General features: G+C 40.3%; 1 protein-coding gene and 1 pseudogene across 32 annotated transcripts in view; both read left to right on the forward strand.

Annotated features, from left to right (window-relative positions):
- The window catches only part of LRRFIP2 (LRR binding FLII interacting protein 2), a 177,270-nt gene that overhangs the window by 69,962 nt on the left and 88,617 nt on the right, over window positions 1-18,691 (forward strand). For all 31 annotated transcript variants that reach the window (XM_009201192.4, XM_009201208.3, XM_009201209.3 and 28 more), the window contains one exon: window positions 4,808-4,952. In XM_009201192.4, the coding sequence (XP_009199456.1) occupies window positions 4,863-4,952 (90 nt within the window). In that variant the 5' untranslated portion in view covers window positions 4,808-4,862. The remainder of the gene's footprint in view (window positions 1-4,807; window positions 4,953-18,691) is intronic.
- Window positions 14,000-18,009, forward strand: LOC108584606 (annotated as a pseudogene). The gene has a single exon (XR_001899897.3). The product of XR_001899897.3 is annotated as an NEDD8-conjugating enzyme UBE2F pseudogene (transcript).

Below are 18,691 nucleotides of genomic sequence, written 5' to 3' on the forward strand. Positions count from 1 at the left end.
GTTGTTCCTATTTCCTGCTTATCCTGTGCTGCTTTTACCTGTCATCTCTTTCTCAGTGCTGCCTATTCTGGAGCTTGTTGAAACCATTTTGTTTGGAAGCAATTTTAAGAAAGAATTTTTTACATAAATTTGTGGTCCAGGAGTACTCTGGCAGGTGTAAGGCTTAGGCATTGTTAGTTGAGAAAGAAAGAAAATGGATCATGGGGATAGAGGAGAAAGAAAAGAAAGATTCAAAAGAATGCTACCAGCAGTGGTTTCAGATTGGTGTCTCAGTAGTATAGCATATTATGTTTAATTTGGATGTGATCCAGTTGGGGGCTAGTTTATTTTTTGCACCTTAGATTGGAATGTTTTTATTTTTATTTATTTATTTTTTTGAGATAGGGTCTCTGTCACCCAGGCTGGAGTGCAATGATCATGGCTCACTGCAGCCTCGACCTCCCAGGCTCAGTCAGTTCTCGCACCTCAGCCTCCCAAGTAGCTGGAATTACAGGCACATGCCAACATGCCTGGCTAATTTTTTTTAATTTTTGTAGAGACAGGGTTTTGCCATGTTGCCCAGGCTGGTCTCAAACTCCTATGCTCAAGCAGTTCTCCTGACTCAGCCTCCCAAAGCGCTGGGATTATTTGATGTGAGCTACCACGTCTGGTTTTAAAATGCATCTCTTTTTCCTCAATGCTATTGAAATTTTAGAGAATTAAGAAAAAAATGCATCCATAATGCTATCTTCCTAACAAAACCACTGTTAAACTATTGATATACTTCTAGCCAAATCTATTTTTATTCTCTAATTATTTTTATATGTCTGAAATTAGAAAATGCTTACATTTTTTCTCCTGCTTCTGTGAAATATCTTTCATTGTGTCCTTGGAAAGCTGACTGATGGACAAATATTGGATGATACCACAGTGCATTCACTAAATTGTCACTGTAGTCTGAAAAGGAACATTGTGTTGCATGTTGCTTTTTTTTAGTAGGTGGCTAATATTTGTATACACCATTACCATTTTTTAAAAAAAATTTTATTTTGGCTGGTCATGTGGCTTATACCTGTAATCCTAGCACCTTGGAAGGCTGAGGCAGGTGGATCACCTGAGGTCAGGAGTTCGAGACCAGCCTGGCCAACATGGTGAAACTCCGTCTCTACTAAAATTACAAAATTAACCAGGTATGTTGGCACACACATGTAGTCCCAGCTACTTGGGAGGCTGATACAGGAGAATCACTTGAACCCGGGAGGCAAAGGCTGCAGTGAGCCAAGATCGTGCCATTAAACTCCAGCCTGGGCAAGAAAGAGCGAGACTCCGTTTCAAAAAAAAATTTGTTTCAATAGTTTTTGGGGTACAGATGGTTTTTGGTTACGTGGGTAAGTTCTTTAGTGGTGATTTCTGAGATTTTAGTGTGCCTATCTATCACCCAAGCAGTTTATACTGTACCCAATATGTAGTATTTTATTGCTTACGCCCCTGTGCTTGCCCCCACCACCAAGTCCCCAAAGTCTATTATATCATTCTTATGCCTTTGCGTCTGTATATTTTAGCTCCCAATTATAAGTGAGATCATATGATATATGATTTTCCATTCCTGAGTTACTTCACTTAGAGTAATGGCCTCCAACTCCATCCAAGTCGCTGCAGGAGGCATTATTTCATTCCTTTTTATGGCTGAGTAGTATTACATGGTGTGTATGTACTACATTTTCTTTATCTGCTCGTTGGTTTATGAGCACTTAGGTTTTTCCCGTATCTTTGCAATTGTGAATTGTTTTGCTATGAACATGTGTGTGCATGTGTCTTTTTCGTATAATAACTTCTTTTCCTTGGGTAGAGACCTAGTAGTGGGATTACTGGATCAAATGTAGTTCTACTTTTAGTTCTTTAAGAAATCTTCGGGTCATGCCTGGTGGCTAACGTCTGTAATCCCAGCACTTTGGGAGGCCAACACGGGCAGATCACCTGAGGTCAGGAGTTTGACACCAGCCTGGCCAACATGGCGAAACCCTGTCTCTACCAAAAATACATAAATTAGCTGGGCATGGTGGCGTACGCCTATAGTTCCAGCTACTTGGAAAGCTGAGGCAGGAGAATTGCTTGAACCTGGGAGGCGGAGATTGCAGTGAGCCGAGATTGCACCATTGCACTCCAGCCTGAGCGACAGAGCGAGACTCCAATCTCAAAAAAAAAAAAAAAAAAAGAAATCTTCATATTGTTTTCCATAGTGGTTGTACTAGTTTACATTCCCACCAGCAATGTATACACTATTACTATTAGTTAAGTGTATAATCTTTAAAATTATGCTGAAGATGATTGGAGACCCCTGAGAAAACTTTTCTGTCCTTTTCAGGAGTTGTTCTGATTTGTGTCTGGGATATATCAGGTGCTACATTAAGAAGTACATTTTTTCGTGTTTCCTTTTTTTTTTTTTTTTTTTTTGAGACGGAGTCTCGCTCTGTTGCCCAGGCTGGAGTGCAGTGGTATGATCTCGGTTCACTGCTACCTCCACCTCCTGGTTTCAAGCGATTCTTCTCTCTCAGCCTCCCAAGTAGCTGGGATTACAGACATGTGCCATCTCACCTGGCTAGTTTTTGTATTTTTAGTAGAGATGGGGTTTTGCCATGTTGGCCAGACTGGTCTCGAACTTCTGATCTCCTGTGATTTGCCCGCCTTGGCCTCCCAAAGTGTTGGTATTACAGGCGTGAGCCACCACGCCCAGCTGGTGTTTCCATTTTTAAATGAGTTCTTAATAATCATATCCAGATATATCTTCTCTAGTGAAATAAAAGTAATAAACCATCATCAGTCTTTATTCTGGTGGACAGAATAATAAGCTAGCTCTGATGAATGAGAAATGGTGTGAGATAAGTTGGGAATGTCCTGAATCTTTATTGGAGAAAACTTTTTGGTGGCGTAGTTCTGCTTTATTTAGCCTGAATCAAGTAAATTCCAGTACATTAAAGTCATTTAGAATTTTAATATAGCCAATTCTGTGAGGACAGACTTACTTGAGAATTCTTTTGTGATTCATACTGTAATGAAATTTTGCTGGTTTATTTTGTTAAAGGAAGTCAAAATTTTTTTAAGTTACGGAATATTTAGCTAAATGAGCTATACTTGTTAGCAATGTATATAGAAGAAAACAGGTCATGAAATTTGGCTTGCATTCTTTCATGGTAATCTTTAATCTCAAATACCATGTGTTAGAAAGGTTAGATGGTCTTTTTCATCCTTATTATTTAATCCTGGCGGATGGGTTTTTCTTCTCCCTTTTGTTAAAATAGGTCTAATAAGTAATAGTAACAGGTTTATAGATATATTCTTTTTTTTATATTTTGAGAAGGAGTTTCCTTCTTGTTGCCCAGGCTGAAGTGCAGGGGTGCAACCTCGGCTCACTGCAACTTCTGTCTCCCGGGTTCAAGTGATTCTCCTGCCTCAGCCTCCCAAGTAAGCTGGGATTACAGGCATGTGCCACCATGTCCCACTAATTTTGTATTTTTAGTAGAGATGGGGTTTCACCATGTTGGTCAGGCTAGTCTTGAACTCCTGACCTCAGGTGATCCACCCGCTTTGGCCTTCCAAAGTGCTGGGATTACATGCATGAGCCACCGCGCCTGGCGATACGTTCTTAATAATTTGACTACATCAGTTTTGTTCATCACTGTACCTTTAGCACCTCCTATAGTACCTGGTAACAACAGACACTCAGGTATTTGTTACATGGACAGTGTTGGTTATCGTTAATTGCAGAATAATAAACCTTCATTTTTTTCTTTTATATGGTTGTTGGTTTTTTTGTCCTTTTTTTTTTTTTTTTTTTTTTTTTTTGAGATAGAGTCTCTGTCACCCAGGCTGGAGTCCAGTGACATGATCTTGACTCACTGCAATCTCTGCCTCCTGGGTTTAGATGATTCTTGTGCCTCAGCCACCGGAGTGGCTGGGATTATAAGCATGCATTACCACGCCCGGCTAATGTTTGTATTTTTAGTAGAGATGGGGGTTTTACCACGTTGGCCAGGCTGGTCTTGAACTCCTGGCCTCAAGTGATCTGCCCGCCTCAGCCTCCCCAAGTGCTGGGATTACAGGTGAGAGCCACCGTGTCTGGCGTTGTTGTGATTTAATTGGAATTTTTCTTAAATTACACTAAAAGGCAAAGTTAGTTTTGTAACTATAAGGCTTAGTAGTAAAACCTCTTGAACATCTTCTAAAACTTTAGGCTGAATAACTTCTGAAATGTTTTTCATTCTGGGATGGAGATTGGTTTTAGAAATAACTATAGTTATTTATTTATTTATTTATTTATTTATTTATTTATTTAGAGACAGAGTCTCACTTTGTCTCCCAAGTTGGAGTAGCACAATCTTGGCTTACTACAACCTCTACCTCCTGGGTTCTAGTGATTTTCCTGCCTCAGCCTCTTGGGTAGCTGGGATTACAGATGTGTGCCACCCTGCTTGGCTAATTTTTGTATTTTTAGTAGAGACAGGGTTTCACCATGTTGGCCAGGCTGCCCAGCTATAGTAATTTTAAGTGGTTAAGTAGAATTTCTGCTGATGGCAGCTTTCTGAGGCTAATATTATAATACACTCTCACAGGTTGCTGTGGGTAGCATAGTGAAAAGAGTTGGGAGATTTAGTAATTAGTATAAAATTAAATATTCTAAAATTTATTGGAATAATTTGGTAGTGGGAAGAGGTATTTGGTGACTGATTTCTCTAAGAAGAAATACAATTTCTCTGTTAAAAGTGAATGTATAAATGAACATGAAAATCGCACAGAAAGAAATAAATTATTATGTTTTTGTTTACTTCAGGGCTGAAAACACAGTTAAATCACTTTCAAAGTTAAAAGACTGTTAAGAACACAAGATGGGGACTCCTGGTTCTGGGAGGAAAAGAACACCTGTGAAAGACCGATTTTCTGCAGAAGATGAAGCTTTGAGTAACATTGCCAGAGAGGTATGTTTGGTAAATCCCCTCTCAACACTGAGTTGCACAGATGTAAAAATGCCGATTTGACAGATAGATGTTTACTAACTGAACTAGTTTCAGATGTTTATCATGAGCAACATGTTATAACTGGTCTCTAAAATAGTGTATTAGAATAAAATATAGTTGGATATTATCAACAGAAATCAAATATAGAGATGAATCTCTGAACAACACGTTTTATTTGAGACAATAGAATTGTAATTTGGGCATACACACAGACTGCATTGGTCTTTGGTATGTCCAAAGAACAAAGAAAAGATTGAGGTTTTTATTAGAGAAATGTTATGCGTTGTTTTGAAAGAAAATGCATTGGCACTAGCAAAGTTTTTGGGAGCTGGCATGCTCTGATTTGTGAGTGACTGTGGAAGGTAAAACTAGTCTTAGAGTTACAGCAGTTCGTTTCCGCAGCTACTAGGTAAAACTGATCTTAAGGTTATAATAGGTCATTTCAGCAGCTGGCTTGCCAGATAATCCCTGGGCAGGTGCTTGTTCCCTAAATGCTTTTTGTTTCCTTTTCTTCCCCCCTGGTCTCGTGACTCTAATTTAATTGGGTATGACAAGATAATTCCAATGTATATAATCAATTTTCACAATATCCAATGCATCCAAAATTAATTTTTCTTTATATTTTTGTGGGTTACTTGAGTTCCATGTACTTGTTATAATGTATTGAAATTTATAATTAATCTTTCGAATGTAAACTTAGGATAATTAGAATGTTGAAGATATGAGGACTATATAGACATACTCATTGGGCTATTCTGTTAATATGCTTTAGAGGTGGTATATAAATGTTGACGGAAACAATATTTCTTGTCTGTTCAGATTCAGTGTTTTATTTTTTGAAACATTGCAGTGGAATTTTTATGTTTAATTCTTTTAGTTGGTAACAGAACTTCTGGGGCAATTTTGTTTCAGTTTGTTGTAACTCAGAAAAAAGAAAAAGGGAAGGGGTGTCACCTGTTGAATCACTGGCCACATTTCCTGCAGTATATTGGAAATTTAACATGACTACCAGCTGGGATTTCTTAGTCAATTGCCAACTTTGTTTCAGACTCTATCTGCAACTGCAGACTGACCGTAAACTAATATGGTATGAGAGTTGCTTAGAGCATCATTAAGAGCATCATTAAATTATATTTTTTTGGTGAGAATTATTACCATAGCACTTCCTCTTTGTTATTAGTAAATAACTCATTTAGGAATAGTGTAGTTTCCTTTTGACACATTACACACTCTTTTGATCCAGCTCATTGTTACGATTTTCCTTTTGGAAGCTACTCAGTTAGCTTTTGAATTAGAAGTCAAATGCTGTAGGAGGCTATTTGAAGCAAAGGAAAGTTACTACCTAAAACCTGATAAGAAATTGTGATATTACTATAACAAAAATATATTAAAAATCAGTGAGAGCGTTTGGATTGATTCCGTGTCTTTGCTGTTGTGAATAGTGCTCCAGTGAACATACATGTGCAGGTATTTTTATAGTAGAATGATTTATATTCCTTCAGGTAATGGGATTGCTGGGTCAAATGGTATTTCTGGTTCTAGGTCTTTGAGGAATCACCACACTGTCTTCTACAATGGTTGAACTAATTTACATTCTCACCAACAGTGTAGAAGCATTCCTATTTCTCCACAGCCTTGTCAGCATCTGTTGTTTCTTGACTTTTTAATAATCGCCATTCTGACTGGTGTGAGTGGTTTCTCATTGTGGTTTTGATTTGCATTTCTCTAATGATCAGTGATGTTGAGCTTTTTTTCATGTTTGTTGGCTGCATACATGACTTCTTTTGAGAAGTATCTGTTCATGTCCTTTGCCCACTTTTTAATGTTTTTTTTTTTCTTGTAAATTTGTTTAAGTTCCTTGCAGATTCTGGATATTAGATCTTTGTCAAATGGATAGATTGCAAAAACTTTCTCCCATTTTGTAGTTTGTCTGTTCACTCTGATGGTAGTTTCTTTTGCCTTACAGAAGCTCCTTAGTTCATTAGATCCCATTTGTCAATTCTTGCTTTTGTTGCAATTGCTATTGATCATGAAATTTTTGCCTGTGCTAATGTCCTTAATGGCATTGCCTAGATTTTCTCGTAGGGTTTTTATAGTTTTGGGTTACATTTGAGTTACATCAACTCTCATTCCACTCCATGGAATATTGTGCAGCCATAAAAAGGAACTATATCATATCCTTTGCAGGGACATGGATGGAACTGGAAGCCATTATCCTCAGCAGACTAACACAGGAACAGAAAACCAAACACCACATATTCTCACTTATAAGTGGGAGCTGAACAGTGAGAACACATGGACACAGGAAGGGGAATAACACACACTGGGGCCTATGGAGAGGGAGCACAGTGGGGTGAGGGAGAGCATCAGGATAAATAGCTAATGCATATGTGCCTTAATACCTAGGTGATGGGTTGATAGGTACAGCAAACCATCATGACACATGTTTACCTATGTAACAAACCTGCAGGTCCTGCACATGTGTCCCAGAACTTAAAATAAAAATCAAAGAGATATTTTTCAGTTAAAAGATACTTAAAAATGAAAAAGTAGATACGACTTTACAGCGAGTGATCTTAACTATTTGCACAAATGAAGCATTTTGGAAGCAACATAATTGTAGTTGAAAATTGAAACTACCCAGAATGTTTCCTTTCAAAATTGGCGGGATTTACCCTGATTTCTATAAGGGAGGAAAATGCCACCACCTTCTAGTGTCCTTTTGTGTTGTCACTAAGTATTTGAACTTTTTTTTTTTTTTTAATGTGATGCTTTCTTTAAAAAATTGTATAGGATTCTAACATCCAGCACTTGTTGAGTGCTTACTATGTGGCAAACACTATTCTAAGCATTTTACATGCATTAATTCATTTAATCCTTATAAAATTCTGCAAAAAATTCTGCAATCAGTTTTTTTATCTGCATTTTGCAGATGCGGAAACCATTGCACAGAAAAATTAAGTAACTTCCCCAAGGTTACATAGCTAGGAAATAGTAGAGCTTGGATTCAGACCCTGAAGCTTGGCTCCAGAGTCTGTGCATTTAACCTTTTACTATGCCAGATTGTTTCTCAGTCCTCTCTAATTCCACCATTAATAGCTTGTTTTTTGTTTTTCAGTAATTGTTCGTGACTTTGAACGCAGTTTCACATCTTGATTCTCTCAAAAGTCTTGAGCTAAGTAGGATAGATATTATTATTAGCCATGTTTACAGCTGAGGAAACAGATGATGTTCAGATAACTGTCTAAAATGTATCAGAAGCAAGGCTAAAAATTCAGCCATTTGAGTCATTGTTCATGTTCCAGGAGAGGTAGGCTTTGGAGACTTACAAGTGTGACTTTGAATTCTGGCTATACTAGTTGCTGGTTGAATAATTTTGTTAAAACTTCTCTAGACTTCAGTTTCCTCGTCTGTAAAATGGCAGTAATATTATTTTCCTGTCTCACAGAGTTGTGATGGTTAGAGAAGATAAGGCACATTAACCTTTAGAACAGTGTTAGGCTTGCAGTAGGCTATTTGTTGCTTATTAAAAAACAGAAATTGGGCTGGGCGTGGCGAGTCACGCCTGTAATCCCAGCACTTTGGGAGGCTGAGGCGGGTGGATCACGAGGTCTGGAATTCAAGACTTGCCTGGTCAACATGGTGAAACCCCATCTCTACTAAAAATACAAAAATTAGCTGGGTGTGGTGGTGGGCGCCTGCTACTCGGGAGCCTGAGGCAGAGAATTACTTGAACCAAGGAAGCGGAGATTGCAGTGAGCCGAGATTGCACCACTGCATTCCAGCCTGGGCAACAGAGCGAGACTCCGTCTCAAAACAAAAAACAGAAAAGCAGAAATTGAAAATGATAATAGAAGACTGGTAGAAAGGTAAAATGGACTCTTTTTGTAAAATAAACTTATTACGATAGGTTTTCTAAAACATGGCCGATCATCAGAGTCTCCCGGGGAGCTTTATCAGTGTACAGATTCCCAAGCTATACCTCATACTTAGTAAATCTGAATCTATGGGGGTTGAGCCCAGAAATCTGTATTGATTGGTTGATTGAAGGAGATGAGGTCTTGCTATGTTGTCTAGGCGGGACTTGAACTCCTGGGCTCAAGTGATCCTCCTGCCTCAGCCTCCTGAGTAGCTGGGGCTACAGGTTCGCACCACTACACCCAGGCAGAAATTTGTAGTTAAATACACACATACACACACACACTTTCTCTCTCTCTCTCTCTCTCTCTCTCTCTCTCTCTCTCTCTCTCTCCCCGCCCCCCCCAACTCCTTCCTATGAGATTCTGATGGCCAGCCAAGTTTGGGGACCATGAACCCAAATATACAGATGATCCTATCCTGAATGGTCACTTTTTAATACTTCCAGGTTATTATCCTTCCTTTATGCGATTATTTTGTTATGAAATAACTGAGTTTAATAGTTATTGTATTAGAATGTATACCATAATAATAAAAATTACTACTATAAAAGGATATAAAAAACCAATAATTCTAGTTTTTATTTATGTCTTCAGAGCTCTGAACATGCATATGGCAACTTTAGTAACAAGATAAAAAGGCTCAAGTTTAACTTGAAACCTGGAAAAGGACCAGTTTTCATTGTTAAGATTCAGGACTTTATTTGCATGATGAGTGTCTAATATGTGATACAGTACTTTTAAAACTTTAGAGGAAATATGTTTAGCTGTTTTTTGTTTTGTTTTGTTGTTGTTGTTGTTTTTGAGATGGAGTTTTGCTCTTCTTGCCCAGGCTGGAGTGCAATGGTGTAATCTTTTTTTTTTTTGAGACGGCGTCTTGCTCTGTCGCCCAGGCTGGGGTGCAGTGGCCGGATCTCAGCTCACTGCAAGCTCTGCCTCCCGGGTTTATGCCATTCTCCTGCCTCAGCCTCCTGAGTAGCTGGGACTACAGGCGCCTGCCACCTCGCCCGGCTAGTTTTTTGTATTTTTTAGTAGAGATAGGGTTTCACCGTGTTAGCTAGGATGGTCTCGATCTCCTGACCTCGTGATCCGCCCGTCTCGGCCTCCCAAAGTGCTGGGATTACAGGCTTGAGCCACAGCGCCCGGCCAGTGGTGTGATCTTGGCTCACCATAACCACCGCCTCCCAGGTTCAAGCGATTCTCCTGCACCAGCCTCCTGAGTATCTGGGATTACGAACATGTGCCACCACACCTGGCTAATTTTGTATTTTTAGTAGAGACAGGGTTTCTCCATGTTGGTCAGGCTGGTCTCGAACTCCCAACCTCAGGTGGTCCACTTCCCTCGGCCTCCCAAAGTGCTGGGATTACAGGCGTGAGCCACTGCGCCCGGCCATTTAGCTGTTTTAATAGTTCTTTCATATGTTCCTTGTCTTTCTTTTTCCTTTCAAGTTTTCATAGCGATTCACCCATACACTGTTTATTCATACACTGGATGGTTGACATTCACATATGGTTCCTAGTCCTCACTTTCTTTAGTAGGATTGTCCTTTTCAGCAAAAACATTGCCTTAAGTTGGAAGCAAACAAAAACTAACAAAATCCCCACAACAACAAAAATGACAAACTGCTTAATCTTTTTTGTTGTTGTTGTTAAATCTTAAGAGTTTAGTTTTATCTTTTCCTAATTTCAGATTGCTTTTTGAATTGAACAGGGAATGCCATCAATAAAGAAAAATAGCCTCTTTTTCTCTTGCTGCTTAGGATTTGCTCAGGTTTCCATGCTTCTCAATTGGCCAAAAAGCAGGTAATCTGAATAAAGAGGAAAAGAAGCAAAAAGCATAAATATGGTTTATAAACTGAATAATTTGTGTGCTAAAATATGGAACTGAATGCATTTTAATACTCTTAGTAAAATAAGCATAATAGAAATTTTACCATTTTAACCATTAAGTGTATACTTCTGTTGCATTAAGTACATTTACCTTGTTGTGCAGCCATCACCACCATCCATCTCCAGAATGCTTTTCTTTTTTTCTTTTTTTTTTTTTTTTTTGAGATGGAGTCTCGCTCTGTCGCCCAGTCTGGAGTGTAGTGACGCGATCTTGGCTCACTGCAAACTCCGCCTCCCGGGTTCACGCCATTCTCCTGCCTCAGCATCCAGAGTAGCTGGGACTACAGGTGCCCGCCACTGCACCCAGCTAATTTTTTGTACTGTTAGTAGAGACAGGGTTTCACCGTGTTGGCCAGGATAGTCTCGATCTCCTGACCTCGTGATCTGCCCACCTCAGCCTTCCAAAGTGCTGGGATTACAGGCATGAGCCACTGTGCCCAGCCCAGAATGCTTTTCATCTTGAAAAACCTGAGTGCATTTTTATGTTTAATTTTATTATTGTTATTTTTTTGAGACAGGGTCTCTGTCGCCCAGACTGGAGTGCAGTGGCATGATCTTGGCTCACTGCAACCTCCGCCTCCTGGGTTCAAGTGATTCTCCTGCCTCAGCCTCCTGTGTAGCTGGGACTACATGTGAGCACCACCATGCCCAGCTAATTTTTTACTTTTAGTAGAGGTAGGATTTCGGCGTGTTGGCCAGGCTGGTCTCAAACTCCTGACCTCAAGTGATCTGCCTGCCTCCACCTCCCAGAGTGCTGGAATTACAGGCATGAGCCACCGCGCCCAGCCTCTGAGTGTGGTGGGTTTTTTTTTTTTTTGAAACGGAGTGTCATTCTGTTGCCCAGGCTGGAGTGCAGTGGTGCCATCTCTGCTCACTGCAATCTCTGCCTCCTGAGTTCAAGTGATTCTCCTGCCTCAGCCTCCCGAATAGCTTGGATTACAGGCATGTGCCACCATGCACAACTCATTTTTGTAGTTTTAGTAGACACAGGGTTCCACCATGTTGTTCAGGCTGGTCTCGAACTCCTGATCTCAAGTGATCACCTGCCTTGGCCTCCTCTAAGTGCATTTTTAAAAGATACTGAAATGTTTGAAGACTATTCTGTGAAGGCAGGAATGTGAGTAGATTTATAAGTCCTGTCTGTCTGTAATAGGCATGTTGCTGTTTAGCTCTGGGAGCTCAGGCTATTATAGCTGTAGGAAGAACTCAAAAGAGCAAATGTCGGAAGGGATCATTTTCCCTAGGGTTTCAGAAGACCAATCTGAATGCTTACCTTTTGTGTGTGTTTGGCTTTGATATTTTCATGGGCTTGTGAAGAATGCCATTTCAGAGTTGACTTTCAATGAAATTGTCTGAAAGCACATACCTGGTATATCAAATTGGGGACCCTTAGTTACCTAGCCTCTCAAAAGGAGAATGATGAGGGTAGAGTGAAAGCTAGTTATGCTGCCTTACCATAGTCAGTTTGGTGAGTGTTAATGGTGAGTTTCCTTTTGAGAAGAAATTGAAGCCTCTTGAAGGGTTTGCAAAGTCTTTTTAAGGCATCACGGAAGCCTGGAGTATTATTGCTTTTCTTGTTTTACAGCTGAAATTACGAAGAAAACACATTTTATGCATACTTCTTCAAGTGAAAGTCACAAGAATGTTCTTTTTTTTTTTTTTTGAGAGAGAGAGTCTCACTCTATCGCCCAGGCTGGAGTGTAGTGGCGCCATCTCGGCTCACTGCAACCTCCGTCTCCCAGGTTCAAGTGATTCTTGTGCCTCATCTTCCCGAGTAGCTGGGATTACAGGTGTGTGCCACCAGACCCAACTAATTTTTGTAGTTTTAGTAGAGACAGGGTTTCACCATGTTGGCCTGGCTGGTCTTGAACTTCTGACCTCAGGTGATCGCCGGCATCGGCCTACAGGCATGAGCCACCATGCCCAGCCACAAAAATGTTGCTGATTTTTGTCCCTGATGATCTGAGATTTTTTTTCTGGGTCTAAAATTCTGTGATTTCTTCCAAAGTCCAGAACCCAAAGAAAATTGATGTTCTAGGCCGGGCGCGGTGGCTCAAGCCTGTAATCCCAGCACTTTGGGAGGCCGAGACAGGCGGATCACGAGGTCAGGAGATCGAGACCATCCTGGCTAACACGGTGAAACCCTGTCTCTACTAAAAATACAAAAAACTAGCCGGGCGAGGTGGTGGGCGCCTGTAGTCCCAGCTACTCGGGAGGCTGAGGCAGGAGAATGGCGGGAACCCAGGAGGCGGAGCTTGCAGTGAGCTGAGATCCGGCCACTGCACTCCAGCCTGGGCGAGAGCGAGACTCTGTCTCAAAAAAAAAAAAAAAAAAAAAAAGAAAATTGATGTTCTTATGCATAGTTCTCTTAAATCTAGAGAATGAATGTCAGACGTAGAAACTGATTATCTTTTCTAGATTAGAGGATAGGATCCTGAAGAGGAAGTCATAAGTGACTTCCCCAAGGTTACATAGGTAAGAAATAGCAGAGCTTGGATTCAAGCTCGTGAAGGTTGGCTCCAGAGTCTGTACATTTAATCTCTTACTATGATTAATAATTATGTAATAATTATTATTTTTAATAGAGACAGGGTCTTGCTATGTTGCCCAGGCTGGTCTTGAACTCCTGAGCTCATTCAGGAAAAGATCATAAGAATTGGAGTCTAGTAAAGAGTATCCAGAGATTTTTGTGTTGAGCAGAATTTACACATAAACATAATTGGTTTAACTGAGTGTGGTGACATGTGCCTGTAGTCCCAGGTACTCAGCAGGCTGAGGTAGGAGGATTGCCTGAGCCCAGGAGTTCAAGGCTTCAGTGAGCTGTGATCCTGCCACTGCACTCCTGCTTGGGCAACAGAGTGAGACCCCCACCTCTAAAAATAAAAAATATGGCGTGTAAATTTACTTGTAAGAGGTAAGAAAGGAAGCTCCATGGCTGTTTCACATTTGTGTCTGCTAGAACATTTGGATTTTTTTTTTTTTTTTGAAGCGGAGTCTTGCTCTGTCACCCAGGTTAGAGTGCAGTAGTGTGATCTCAGCTCAGTGCAGCCTCTTCCTCTCAGGTTCAAGTGATTCTTCTGCCTCAGTCTCCCGAAAAGCTGGGATCACAGGTGCGCGCCACCACACCCAGCTAATTTTTGTATTTTTGGTAGAGATGGGATTTCACCATGTTGGCCAGGCTGTTCTTGAACTCCTGACCTTAGGTGATCCCTCGACCTTGGCCACCCAAAGTGCTGGAATTACAGGCGTGAGCCACTGCACCCAGCCTGGATTTCTTTTTTTAAAGTGTGCAGTTCAGTGTTATTATCCCATGTGTTTGGTTTGGATTATTCTGTGTAAATTGGATTTGTCTGAAAAGAAACTCCACAGGAGGCAGAATTACTCTTATTTAAAATACTCATGTTTTCAGTGGTGGTACACAAAAATTCATAGAAGATTATGAAATGACCGGGTGCAGTGGTGCATACCTGTTAGTCCCAGCTACTTGGGAGGCTGAGGTGTGACGATTGCTTGAGCGCAAGAGTTCGAGACTAGCCTCAGCAACATAGCAAGACCCTGTCTCTTAAAAAAGAAAGAATATTATGAAATATGAGTTTTTTTTAAATTATAAAAAGTGAATGTTTTTCTGTCCATTTCTACCCGGTTAAAAAATAATTATCCTCCTTTGTGCCTATTGTTTTTATTAGACAGATTCTTTGAAAGAGCAAATCTAAGTTGTGGCTTTAGTCATTTAGGATTCCTTCAGGTGGTGTTAGTGCATGAATTCAGCCAATTCTATTTGTTTATTTGTTACTATTATTAATAATAACAATAGAGACAGAGTCTTGCTGTGTTGCCCAGGCTGGTCTCAAACTCCTGAGCTCAAAAGATCCTTCTGCCTTGGCTTCCCAAAGTGCTGGGATTACAGGCCCTCAGCCAGTTTTCTTTGAGTGCAGACTCAGTGTTTTACACTGGAACTAAGGCAAAAGAGGAGGGTAAGGGATGTGATTGGGGTTACACTTTGCTTGTACTTTTTCCCTACTTCTAGAGCCTGGTCCTGTACACTTTTTGTGATAGCCAGTGTTACTCTCAGCATCTCACTGTCCCTTGATTTGTTCCTCTTACTGGAATTAAGAGAGGATTATTGAGCCTTAAAACTTAGTTTTGTCTTAGTGTGACTGAAAAGTATTGGTATAACTTTCCTTGTCATAATCTTTGCCATTCCTGTGACTTATAGGGATTTGGAGAAAAATATTCAGATAGCACAATATCATTAACCTAAATTTGAAGACATTACTAGCAACACCTTTTTTTCCCCCATCACAAGTATTTTTGTTAGTCCCCAAATTAGTATTTTTGGTTAAATATGTCATTGCAGATCCAAAGTTTTACTTTTTATATACTGTTTATTGGGTTGTATAAAGTCGTCTCTCATTCCAAAAGAATATTTTTGCTGTCAAAAAGTCTCAGAGTAAATGGAAGATATAGTTGTTTGACATCAGAAAAAGATGAGTTATAATTTCTATAGTTTACTACATGTTGGTGTTCATGCTCAGAAAAATTTAAATATTTGTCCTCAACTACCAAAAACTTAAAGTGGTTAAACATAATCATGTTGTAAGATTTAATTAAAAATTTTTGTACTAAAGGGAAGTTGCTAGGAAATAGAGCAATAATTTTTGTTAATTTGGAAACCATGGCAACACAGTAAATATTATGTCTCTTAATTTGTCTTTCAGTGTTTTTTTGGCATGAGTGTCATGGAAGAGTAAACAAAATTAAACACAGTGAACTCTGAGTCTTTGCTACCTGAGTTAGTCATTTTCTTTGAATGTTTTACTTTCTCAAATTTTATATTTCAAATTTCTTGAAATTAAAGCATAGTCTTTAAAGGCCTAAATTGTACATTATCTCTCTTTTGTCCATGCCATTTGCATAGGTTTTATATTATGGATGTATGTGCGGCTGGCAATTCCAGACCTTGTTGGCTCAGTTTGGTGCATTTCTGTCAAATTATGAGTTGTAAATTTGCCGCCTGTAAAATAGCAGTTTTAGCACCATCAACACTGTGATACAAAAGTTTTAAAGCTAGAGGATTTTCTTCTTTTAAAGTCATTTGAGTGTGTTTTCATGTACTACTGTAGTATTTTGTTTTGTTTTGTTTTGTTTTTGACATGAGGTCTTGCTAGGTTGCCCAAGCCAGACTCGAATTCCTAGGCTCAAGTGATTCTCCCACCTTGCCTCCTGAGTAGCTGGGATTACAGGCACCACTACCATGCCTGGCTTGTTTTTGAAAAACATTAAGATTTTGGCAATAATATAAGTATCCATGAGTCCAACACCCAGCATTATCAAATGTTAACATGTTGTCACAGTTGTTTCAGATCTTTTCTTTAAAATGTTAGGAAGAAAGGAAGGGAGAAAGAGATATAAACCAAGTTTAAGGTCCTTTGTTTCGTTCCCCAGGCCTATCGCCCTCCTTCCTCCTATTAAGGAATCAGTGTGATAAAATAAAAATGTCTCCTTCCTGTTCATGTTTTAAAAGTTCTAATGACTTCTGGTCCTGCCACCTGGAGCCAATGTAGCTATGAGGGGCTGTGTCTTGCCACCACTGCCCAGGCCAGGCATGGTGTTGGGTGTCAGGCCTGCCTCACATGTCTTGGGGTGCCCAGGGTAAAGGCAGGAGTAATGCTGACACCTGTAAGCAAACTGAAGTGCGATGACAGTCTCAAAGGGTCTGGGATGTCAGCCATAGCATCTGGCCCCACTCAGAGGGTTCTGTGAGAGACAAGTTGATTGTTAAAGAGGTTGCAGAGCTTGAGCTTATTTACCTTGTACATGTCAAGTGTATTTCCTGATCTAAAAAGCTTCATTGCGTTCTGCTGACTGTAACCCCAGACAAGGGTTACTACCAGGGTGGAAAATTTCAGCTCGAAACTGGACTTCCTGATGCTTGTAACATGGTGCCTTCCAAAGTCAAATGCCTGACCAGGATCTGGTACCCCAACATCACAGAGATGGGGGAAATACATCTAAAGTTTACTGAGGACATTCGATTGACAGCACTGGCTGGGCTCCCACGAGAACATTGAAGGATGTTGTTTGGAGATTAAATTATTTGTTTACTAATCTTCTGAATTTTGACGATCCACTGAATGTTGAAGCTGCAGAACATCATTTGTGGGACAAGGAGGACTTCTTGAATAAAGTAGATGACTACATCAAGTGTTAATGCCAGATGATAAAAGGAGAAGATTGCAGGCCCGTGGATTGTGTGTTATAGTTTGTCTCTAGCGTGAAAAAGCAGCAAGAGGCAGTGCCTCCTCTCCCCTGTCCCCTGACTCTCCCTCTCAGTCCCCCTGCATTGTCCCAGTCCTGTGACCATGTTGTCCTGAAGAAGACCATCCTCATGACTGCCCATTGTAGATGGAGAATTCAACATAAAGACAGCAAGAAAACGTATTTGGGTTTCTAAAGAATTATCTGCTTACCTTATGTTTTAGGCTGTTCTTTCATTGCTAATAGACAAGACTGAGTAATTTATTAAAAAAAGAGGTTTAATTGGCTTATCATTCTGCAGGCTGTGCAAGCATGGCACTGGCATTTACTTGGCTTCTGGGGAGGCCTCAGGGAGCTTTTACTTATGGTGGAAGGTGAAGCAGGAGCAGGCATGTCATGTGGTGAGAGCAGAAATGAGAGCGCAAGGGGGACAGCCAGAACTCATGAGAACTTAACTGTTGTGTGGACACACCATGCTGTGAGGGATCCACTCCCATGACCCAAATACCTCCCACCAGGCCTTACCTCCAAAACTGGGGATTACATCTCAACATGATATTTGGAAGAGACATCTAAACTATATCATCTTAACATGTTTACTTTTTTGAACTCATATTGTTTAGGCTGTTGGTGATATTCTTGAGAAGTTGTAATGGACCCAAAATTGAGGCTGGAGCTTTCTTATTCTTTTCCCAGACAAAATTGGTTTTCTGCTGAAGTGATGCTCATGATGTGTTCAGTGTAACTTGCAGATTGGAATAAGAAACCTGCTACAAATTGTGACTGGATGCAAATGCCCTTAGTGTCCTCTGTGCATGTTGGCCCTATCTAGATGTCGTGAAGTTTCCCAGAATGCATAAAGTCTTTCACTGTAGACATTTTTATTGAAATGCATATTTTATTTAATTTAAGTATATTTTGGACCAATTAATTTTTTACAATGTAATGCTTTATTTTTTGTATTCTCATTTTGTATTTTGTATTTTCTTTTTTTTTTTTTTTTTTTTTTTTTTTTTGAGACTGAGTAATGCCGGGCGCGGTGGCTCAAGCCTGTAATCCCAGCACTTTGGGAGGCTGAGACGGGCGGATCACAAGGTCAGGAGATCGAGACCATCCTGGCTAACACGGTGAAACCCCGTCTCTACTAAAAAAAATACAAAAAACTAGCCGGGCGAGGTGGCGGGCGCCTGTGGTCCTAGCTACTCCGGAGGCTGAGGCAGGAGAATGGTGTATTTTGTATTTTCATTGTATAGGGCAAAGATGTTGGGTTGGCTGAGGGTGGTGGCTCACACTTGTAATCCTAGCACTTTGGGAGGCCAAGGTGGTGGGCAGATTGTGTGAGCCCAGGAGTTGAGACCAGCTGGGGCAATATGGTGAAACCCTGTCTCTACAAAAAATACAAACATTAGCCAGGCATGGTGACATGTGCCTGTAGTTCCAGCTACTCAGGAGGCTGAGGTGGGAGGATTACCTGAGCCCAGGGAGATCGAGGCTGTGATGAGCCATGATCATGCCCTGGGCAACAGAGTGAGACCCTGTCTCCAAAAAAAAAAAAAAAAAAAGGAAAAATGTTGGGTCAGCCACCTATTGAAGAGAAATACAAAGAAACTATGAAAGACATTATTCGTTTTGTCC

The sequence above is a fragment of the Papio anubis genome, chromosome 2 (assembly GCF_008728515.1).
Source record: "Papio anubis isolate 15944 chromosome 2, Panubis1.0, whole genome shotgun sequence".
Classification (NCBI taxonomy): Eukaryota; Metazoa; Chordata; class Mammalia; order Primates; family Cercopithecidae; genus Papio; species Papio anubis.